Genomic DNA, 10,317 nt, shown 5'->3' with positions numbered 1-10,317 from the left:
CATACATACATACATAGCAAAGCACAATAAAATGAGGTGTGCCTATACTTAAAACAGGTGCATTTTGTTGTACGTGAATTATATCTTGATAAAAGTTGGTATCTGTAAAAATCAATGTAACATATTAGAGAAAAATTATGACAATCGTAGCCAGGCGGAGTGGCTCACGCCTGTAATCCCAGCACTTTGGGAGGCTGAGGTGGGTGGATTACTTGGGGTCAGGAGTTTAAGACCAGCCTAGCCAACATGGTGAAACCCTGTCTCTACTAAAACTATAAAAAAATTAGCTCGCCGGGCACGGTGGCTCACGCCTATAATCCCAGCACTTTGGGAGGCTGAGGCGGGTGGATCGCCTGAGGTCAGGAGTTCGAGACCAGCCTGGCCAACATGGTGGAACTCTGTCTCTACTAAAAATACAAAAATTAGCCCAGGCAAGGTGACAGGTGCCTGTAATCCCAGCTACTTGGGAGGCTGAGGCAGGAAAATCGCTGGAACCCAGGAGGCGGAGGTTGCAGTGAGCTGAGATCATGCCACTGCACTCCAGCCTGGGCAACAGAGTGAGACTTCATCTCAAAAAAAAAAAAAAAAAAAAAAATTAGCCGGGCATGGTGGCACATGCCTATAGTCCCAGCTACTTGGGAGGCTGAGGCATGAGAATTGCTTGAACCCAGGAGGCAGAGGTTGCAGTGAGCTGAGACTGCACCACTGCACTCCTGCCTGGGTGACAGAGCGAGACTCCTTCTCAAAAACGAAACAACAAAAACAAAAAGAAAAATTATGACAATTTCAAAATTGTAGAAGAAAAGCATTTAATAAAATTCAACATCCACTCATGGTTTTTTGTTTTTTTTTTTTGAAACAGAATCTTACTCTGTTGTCCAGGCTGAAGTGCAGTGGTGCAATCACAGTTCACTGCGAACTTGAACTCCTGGGCTCAAGGGACCCTCCCCACCAGCCTCCCAAGTAGCTGTGACTATGGGCACATGCCACCACAATGGCTAATTTCTAACTTTTTGTAGAGATGAAACTTTGCCATGCTGCCTAGGCTGGGCTCAGGCAATCCTCTCACCTTGGCCTCTCTAAGTGCTGGGATTATAGGTATGAGCCATCATGCCTGGTACTTAATGATTTAAAAAAAAAAAAAAAATTAGAGAAGTAGGGATAGAAGGAAAAGTCTTAATCTGGTAGGAAATCTGCATGGAAACCTTTTCAAAGTCTATAGCAAACCAACTTTCCCTGAGGCTCGCAAAGTAACTAAGACGCCCAAATCACCACTTTTGTTGAATGCTGCGCTACAGGTCACAGTTACCACCGTAGGGCAAGAAAGGGATTGTAAAGAAGAAAAAAACTGTCATTACTGCTGGACATTAGGACTGTATTTGCTGAAAATTCAGAAGAGGCTACAGAGCAAAAGGAAGCTTCAGAAAGCCAGAGCACTGTCTCCTGGTCTGGGCTGCGGGCCACGCACAGGGTGAGTGCCGCCTGTGCCCCTCCTTGGATAAAGATGCGCGTTGCCCTCCAGGGCACCTTTCTTCACTCCTGTGTTCTCAGTGAAAGAGGTGGCGGAAAAGGAGTGGCGGAGTAGGCCATCCAACAAACATCTCAGTGATGATGCCTGCAAGCACCGCCTCCTGCAGGGATGGGTCCCCCGGCTTCCCTGTCCTCTCCCCTCTGTGAAATCCAGGTTCTCCACAAAGATTTGGTCCCTGGCAGTACACTGGCAGTTCCCCCCTCCTTTTTTCCCTATGAGACAATCTCGTGGCCACTCTAAGTTGCATATCACAGGAGGAATTCCTGAGTGACTTGGTGATACACAACCGCTATGTTTGGAAACAGTTATTTAATTGTAGAATGTAACATAATGGCAATACATCATTGATTACATACTTCAGAATCGGTGGCCACCCTGCACCTTGGCCTCCCTCCTCCTTCTAGTTTCTAAAAGAAAAGACCTCTGCCCTGACCCCCACCTGTCTGCCCCACCATTGGAGGGCGGCAGCCAAAAGCACTGTGGTCCTCCCCATAGCAGGGGTGCAGCTGAGGTGGGGGTCCTCTCACAGCCACACAGACAGGGAGGATGGAGGCAGGCACGGCGGTTCCGAGTCCCAACCTGTATTCACAAAGTTTTTGTTTGTTTGTTTGAGACGGAGTCTCGCTCATAAGCCAGGCTGGAGTGCTCTGGCATGATCCCGGCTCACTGCAACCTCCACCTTCTGGGTTCAAGTGATTCTCCTGCCTCAGCCTCCCCAGTAGCTGGGACTACAGGAGCGTGCCACCATGCCCAGCTAGTTTTTGTATTTTTAATAGAGACGGGGTTTCACCATGTTGGCCAGGATGGTCTTGATTTCCTGACCTCGTGATCCGCCCACCTCAGCCTCCTAAAGTGCTGGGATTACAGGCATGAGCCACCGTGCCTGCCCCAGAAATTTTTTCTTTGAGAGTCAGAAACACTCCGACTTAAAAAAAAATTCAGTAAAGAGATATACCATGTTTGTGGATCAGAATATTTTCGTCAAACAAATCCATCCTTTTAATTTCAGTAAAAATCCAGAGTGGGATGTATTTTTGTTTGATAGGATTTAATAAACTCATCCTAAAATAGAAGTGGAAATCTGAAGGACAAAGGCTGGCAGGTATTCTTGAGGAGGAGCACCTGGAGGGAAGCAGTGGCGCTGAGGCAGGCAGAGAGCTCGGGACAGAGCCCAGAGCCCAGAAACAGGCCCAGGGGAGGGGGGCGGCAGGAGAGAGAGAGCAGGACACATTTCTCAATGACTTATGGCAGGCAACCACACACCCAGGATTCAAGGAGCTACAACGGAGCCCCGCTACTGGAGACTCCTCTGGATGAACCCTCACTGTCCCGAGCCCCATCCAGCACTCGGCATGATGACTCCACTCACTGACCGTCCTGTGGGCCCCTGGAGGCGGGGTCAGGTCCAGCTCATCCTAAACACCCAGCACAGTATGCGGTTTGGGCTGGGCAGATCTCTCAAGAGGAGGAGGCTGTTTGGTCGTGTCAGCAAGGCAGTGCCCCAAGGGGCTGCAATGCACACCCGTGCAGTCGGCCAGCAGACAATCCTGGCCACCACTCAGGCATCCACTGCGCAGAGCGAGCATCCCTGGCCACCTGCCGCAGCCCCCGTGCCTCGGGGCCCACTGCTGAGGGTGAGGAGGGGCCGATCTTGCATAAAGCAGAGAAAGTGGACCTCGTGGCTGTGGCAGCAGGATGGCACCTTGCTGCCTAATTCTAATGCAGGGGGTCCCTTCCCTCCTCAAACACAGATGACCACGTACTTGGCAGTGAATTTTCTTTCTTCGTGAAACTGTGAAAAATACAGATAACATAAAATTGACCATTTCAACGGAGGGTTCAGTTCAGTGGCATTAAGTGCGTCCAACAATCACCACCCTCCGTCCACAGATGTTTTTCATTTCCCCAAAGTGAAACTGTACCTGTGAGGCACGAACTCCCCAGCCAGCCCATGGAGCCACCTAGGGACGCTGCTCTCGGAGTTCCCGAATCTGGTTCTTCGTTTCAATCCAGTGCAAGCACTGGAAAGTGAGAGAGTGTCCCTGCTTCTGGAGAGCCAGCTCTGCTGGCCAACCAGGTCTCAGGCTTGCTCCTGACTTCGCAACAAAGATGACAGCCCAGGAGCCCACTTGCATGCATTCCGTCCACCAGTGGGCCCCAGCCTCTGAGAGCGTGACCCATGGTGAAACGAAGGAAAAGAACCACCGCCAAGCTGTCAGTGCTCGTTCTGCCAAGTCCTAAGCAGGGACAACTCCCTCCTCAGTCACCACCCAGGACAAGGGCAGTGCCAAGCAGCACCCCACACAGGGCCAGGGCCGCCTCGCAGAAGCCGGAGCGTGCTTGCTAATGCAGGGAATCAAGTGCCTGCCCTGTTTGCCTGTTTGCCCTTTTGTCACAGCTCTGACAGGTTCCCTCTTTTACAAATGTCATCCTTTCATTAATTTCTAATTACACAGTTTTTGCCTTAATACATTCTCATCGAAAGTTTCACATAACGATAAAGCTGAAAGTCCCAGCCTGGGCAACACAGAGAGACCCACCCCATCTCTACAAAATATTTAAAAATTAGTGGAGTGTGGTGGTGCACGCCACTACTTGGGAGGCTGAGATGGGAGGATCGCTTGACCCCAGGAGGTCGAGGTTGCAGTGAGCCATGATTGCATCACTGCACTCCAGCCTGGGTTACAGAGGGAGACCCTGTTTCAAAAAGAAAAAAAAAAAGCCCCAAAAAGCTAAAAGTCTGTTTCCACTACCCACTCATTTCAATCTCCATTCTAAGAAGTAACCTTATCCTTTCCAAACCTATGCTTTCACATAAACACACAGCTATCTACAAATACAGTGCTTTATTATTTTTATACACACGGTATCAAACCCACACTTCTGAGGCTCCCATTTTCCTACTCTGTGTCTTTGAGATCTTTCCTCCTAACTGTATACAGTGTGGCCACCAAGTCTAGAACTACAGACCCATAATCATGTGCCTTTAGTGTTTACCACTTAACCACTTGCTACTTAGTTGCCTGTGTTTCTGGGCTTGGAGGTCAACCTGGGAGCCCCACTCCACTGCTGCTGAGGCCACACTGCATTCCCCAGTGCACTCCTCTAACCTGTCGCTTCCTACTGATATTCAGATGGTGTCTTTTGTTGTTCTTTTTTGTTCAGAGGAGTCATCACATACATCTCCTTGGGATACAGAGACTGAGAAGGAGAACGGGTGTGTCAGAGGTGTTTCTGCTTTAATACCCGCACCACACTGTCTTCTAAAGAGGCAGGGCCCACCTGCACTCCTGTGAGTGGCTCATGCCCAGAGTCACAGAGCTCCAGGTGCGAGGCTGAGTGTGACGCAGCCATGCTGCCTGGCCCTCCGCTTCACAGCACAGGGCAATCGCGTCTGCTAGTTCTTCTGGGGCCACTTGACGGAGCTCAAGACGAACAAGCAGGAAGAGGGGCAGGGGAAGGGAGATGAGCCCATCTCCTCCTCGTAGCCCACCCGTGCTTCTCAGCACAGAGCATGGGGGCAAGGCCCACATGACTTCAGCAAGGCTTAGGTTGTGCGGCCCTTGCTCCCACGCTTTCTTGGGGCTGGCTTAAGACTGGCTGTGTTGTGCAGCCACCTCAGTGCCCACAGCTGTACAGGACGCTCCTGAGAGGAGGGGTCCTGCTTGCACCAAACCCCACCCCAGCAGCCCTGGGAAAAGGGGCGGACTTTACTGCAGGGCCTGACGGCACTGAGGCTGCTTCACTAGGTAGCTGTCAGAACGTGGTCACGGAGGTGACTGAGGTGCAAGGGCATCTTTCTCATGACCTTGGACAAAGCCGCTGTGTTGCACTCATTAAGCATCGACCCGGGGCATTGCACAAGGTTTGGGAATTCAGGACTAAGATGCCATCCTGCTCTCACAGAGGCTGCAGCGTGGAAAGAGAAATGGCTAGGAGACACCGAGCAGCAGGACGGAGGAGCTCCCCGGGCCCAGACTCATGACAGGCTCAGGGCCCCACCGCGTCTCCCTCTGCACTCGGAGCTCCCCTCCAGCGGCGCTGACCATGGGCACCATCCACCTCCCCACTGGGGACAGGAGCCACGTCTGCCTCAGCCACCACTGCACCTCTAGGGCATTGCAGCTGAGGCGTGAGCAGGGGTCTCAGGAACGTGGGTCGTGGGAGGAGGGACGAGGGTCCTAGGAGGCAGGCCAGGGCTCCCACACAGGTCTTGCCAGCAAACATTTTACTTCTGACATTTTCCTATGCTGTTTTGATTGATTACAATTTTGAGATAGGGCTTAAAGCTTCCTAGGTCTAGGCAGCAACTCTCAAGCTGGCTCACAGCCTAGTGGGCTGGCCTTGGTCCTGTGCATGCAGCTCCTGCCCTGCATCTGCTGCTTACCAACTGCATGACCCGACCCTGGCAGGCGAAACCACCGGCGTGTAGTAGCACAGTCCTGGAAAGACACCACGTTCTCATCACCCTCAGCCTCTTTCTGGTGTCCGATGACAAAGCCTTGGCCATGCCTAGTTTCATAAAAGAAAGCTGCTTGTATACTGTGGTCGAGGGCCTAAGGGCCCACCTTCCACTGCACCAGTCAACAGCCCAGAAAATATGGGCCAGGTGTGGTGGCTCACACCTGTAATTCCAGCACTTTGGGAGGCCAAGGTGAGCAGACTGCTTGAGGCCAAGAGTTTGAGACCAGCCTGGGCAACATGGTGAAACCCTGTCTCTACTAAAAATGCAGAAATTAGCTGGGCACAGTGACTCACGCCTGTAATCCCAGCACTTCGGGAGGCCAAGGCGGACAGACCACAAGAGGCCAGGAGTTTGAGACCAGCCTGAGCAACATGGTGAAACCCAATCTCTATTAAAAATACAAAATTTGCCGGTTGTGGTGGTGCATGCCTGCAATCCCAGCTACTCCGGATGGGTGGCTGAGGGACGAGAATCGCTTGAACACAGGAGGTGAAGGATGCAGTGAGCCCAGATAATGCCACTGTACTACAGCCTGGGAAACAGAGTGAGACCCTGTCTCAAAAAAAAAAAAAAAAAGGAAAAAAGAAATGTGTATACTGCTTCATGCCCTCATTCTGGTTGTAAGAGTACCCCCTAAATCACAGATTCACACAGGGTTCTATCCCAGGGAAATGCAAAAACAAACCAGCAGTCCCACTGATGGAGAGCCACACAGCAATGACATATACTAAAAGATCTAGGAAGACCTTTAGTAAAGAAAGCTGCTTAACCCAGTGGTGCACAGAGTTTTTGTTCAGAAATACACGTTCTAGTAAGTGCATATTTAAAGAACCTCATAGAACTCTCAACATACTCTGGACACGTTGAGTGAATCCAACTGTTTAGTTTTACAGATATGAGAACTAAGTTCCCAGACATTCTCTCTCAGCATATTCAGTTTTGCAACCATCGCCATGGCTTAGAACATTTTTACCACCCCAAAAATCAACACCATACTCAACAGCAGGCACTCCCCACATTCCAGGAAAAGAAAAATTTACACAACAATTTATAATAGCGTCCAAAAACACAGCATACTTCGGATTCATAGTGACCACAATAAAGAATTCAAAGGGGCTTTCTAGCATAAATTGATGAGTTCTTTATATTTATTATTCTATGTACTTGGAAAAACAACAGATCCAGAATAGCTAAAACAATTGTGAAGAACAACAAATTTGGAAGAATTACTGAATCGGATTTCAAGCCTTACCACTTAACTATAGTTAAAATGACCAAGAGTTCCTTGCCTAAAGACAACACAGAAGATAATCCAGAAATAGATCCACACACATATACAGGTTGAGCACCCCAATCTGAAAACCCCAAATCCAAAATGCTCCAAAACCTGAAACTTCATGAGCACCAACATGACGCTCAAAGGAAATGCTCATTGGAGCATTCTGGGTGTCAGGTTTTCAGATCTACAATTCTCAACTGGTAAGCATAACGGAAATACTCCAAAATAGAAATAAATAAATAAATAAATGAAAACTTGAAACACTTCTAGTCCTAAGAATTTTGAATAAGGGATACTCAACCTGTACAATCAAATGATTTTTTTCAAAAGTCAAAAGGTAAATCAGTGGGTGAAAGAAAAATATTTTCAACAGACCACCACCTCACACCATACATAAAAATTAATTCAAGATGGATCACGGACTAAATATGCAAGCAAAAACCATAATTCTAAAATAAAAACAGGAGAATATCTTTATGATCCCTGGGTAGGCAAAAATTTCCTAGAGAGAATACACTATGTAACGGCTGTTTTTAAACATTTATTAATTAGACTTCAACAAAACTAAAAAGTTCTGCTCATTAAAAGAAAGACACCATTAGGAAGGTGAGATGACAAGTTTTGGACCAGGAGAAAATATTCCCAGTATAGACTTGTATGATGGTGGTTTTTAGGTGCCAATGTGTCTAGATTAAAGAATAATCCAGAGAACTGGCAAAGCGTGACTCCTGGGTGTGCCTGTGTGGCTGCTTCTAGAGCAGACGGCGTGTTAGTCAGGGACCGGGTGGGGATCTGTCCCCAGTGTGGGTAGTGCCATCCAATCAGCTGGGGGCCCAGATAGAAAAAAAAAGGAAACAAAGAGTGATTTCTTCCGTCCCTCCTGGGGCTGGGACACTGTCTTCCTCCTGCCTTGGACATCAGAACTCAAGGCTCCTTTGGCCTTTGGGCTCCAGGACTTATAGCAGCAGCCCCGTGGGTTCCAGGTCTTTGGCTTCCCTGATTATAAGACTTTCAGAGTCCTGTTACTGACACTCTAGGCTCTCCAGCTTACAAACGGCCTGCTGTGGGACACCTTAGCCTCTACAATCATGTGAGCCAATTCCCCTAATAAATCCCCTCTCGTATCTATAGATATATGTATAGTCATGTGTGGTTTAACCATGGCGATATGGCCTGAGAAATTCACTCAGGCGATTTCGTTGCGGTGTGAACATCATGGAGTATATTTACATACACCCACGAGGTAGAGTCTACCACACACCTAGGCTGCAAACCTGTACAGCATGTGACTACTGAACACTGCAAGCAATTGTAACACCATGGTAAGGATATGTGCATCTACATATACCTAGGCTGGGCCCAGTGGCTCATGCCTGTAATCCCAGCACTTCGGGAGGCTGAGGCAGGCAGATCACTTGAGGTCTGGAGTTCGAGAGTAGCCTGGTCAATATGGTGAAATCCCATCTCTACTAAAAATACAAAAAATTAGCCAGGTGTGGTGGCAGGTGCCTGTAATCCCAGCTATCCGGGAGGATGAGGCAGGAGAATCACTTGAATCCAGAAGATGGAGACTGCAGTGAGCCGAGATTATGCTACTGGACTCCAGCCTGGGTGATAGAGCAAGACTACATCTCAAAATAAAAAATAAAAAAATCTAAACTCAGAAAAGGTAATGCACCGCTCTACAACGTTACGTGGTCTATGACGTCAGTAGGTGACAGGAATTTTTCAGCTCCCTTACAATCTTTTGGGACCACTGTGGTATATATGGTCTGTCACTGGTCAAACGTTGTCGTGCGGTACATGCAGAGGACCCTGACAGATGCAACATGCATCTAGAATATACTAAAAACTCTCATGGATCAATAACAAAAAGATAAGAAACTCGGTTTAAAAAAAAAAAAAAAAAACAGGTCAAAATACTTCAACACTTTGCTGGAAATGATATATCGCTTAATGGATGAAAATAATATATAAACACACGGAAAGACGCTCAGCTCATCAGTTACCAGAGAAATGAAAATTAGCCACAATGAGAAACCACTGTCCACCCACCGAAACACACAAAAAACGCCTGACCACAGCGAGCGCTGGTGGGGGTGGGTGGCCTCAGAAACACTCAGCGGAGCTGACGGGAGGAAAACGAACGGGAGCATGGGAACACCATTTATTTGACAGGTTCACATGCAGCTAAACGCACACCTACCCTTCGACCCAGCAATTCTACTCCTAGGTACTTATCTAAGAGAGAAGATAAATAGAACTTCATAAAAAGAACTTCAACAAGAATGTTCACAGCAGCCTTATTCATAATGGCCACAGCCTCGACTGCCCATGTGTTTAAGAGGAAGATGAAAAACAGACTATGAAATAGGCAATAGAGTATTCTTTAGCAATAAAAATAAGCTACGAATACACACAATGGCGCAGGTGGGTCTCATAAATTCTGCTGAGTAAAAGCAGTCGGGATTGAGGCTGTGTCACTAGACAGACCCGGAAACTAATCTATGTGACACAGAGCAGAATACTGTGACTTTAGGGGCTGGGGTAACTGGAAGAGGGTATGAGGCAACTTTCTAGGGTGATCAGTATATATGTTTGTCAAAATTCTTCGAGTTGTACATTTACGATGTATGTATTTCACTATCCTGAAACTGTGTCTCAACACAAAAACTTTATATATTTTTATATATATATAAAACATATACACACACATATATACACACATATATGAAAAGCTAATTGTGACTATTGCGTAGTGATGGAGATATTTTTATATATATATAAAATATATACACACACATATATACACACATATATGAAAAGCTAATTGTGACTATTGCGTAGTGATAGAATGATTTTTTTATTCCTTTCATTTTTCATATGTCATTTGTGTATGAGAATTGTTGAAGCTTAGAGATGAATGACTTAGAAATTTTGTCTTGGATCTCAAAGGGTAATAACTTAATCTCAGAGGGTCAGTTCTATCCAGTGTTTGGACCTCAGTTTTCCAGAACCAGGCCCTTGTTTTTTTTTTTTTTT

General features: G+C 47.4%; 1 protein-coding gene across 1 annotated transcript in view; it reads right to left on the bottom strand.

Annotated features, from left to right (window-relative positions):
• AGO2 (argonaute RISC catalytic component 2) overlaps positions 1-10,317 on the bottom strand; it is a 79,450-nt gene that overhangs the window by 48,842 nt on the left and 20,291 nt on the right. Inside the window, exons 3-5 of the mRNA XM_011938128.1 lie at positions 8,132-8,152; positions 668-691; positions 398-407 (exon numbers count right to left, since the gene is read on the bottom strand). Of these exons, the coding sequence (XP_011793518.1) occupies positions 398-407; positions 668-691; positions 8,132-8,152 (55 nt within the window). The remainder of the gene's footprint in view (positions 1-397; positions 408-667; positions 692-8,131; positions 8,153-10,317) is intronic.

Source organism: Colobus angolensis, unplaced genomic scaffold (assembly GCF_000951035.1).
Source record: "Colobus angolensis palliatus isolate OR3802 unplaced genomic scaffold, Cang.pa_1.0 Scaffold17, whole genome shotgun sequence".
Taxonomy (NCBI): Eukaryota; Metazoa; Chordata; class Mammalia; order Primates; family Cercopithecidae; genus Colobus; species Colobus angolensis.
Note: the sequence above shows the minus strand (reverse complement) of the source record. Positions and strands in the feature narration are given on the sequence as shown.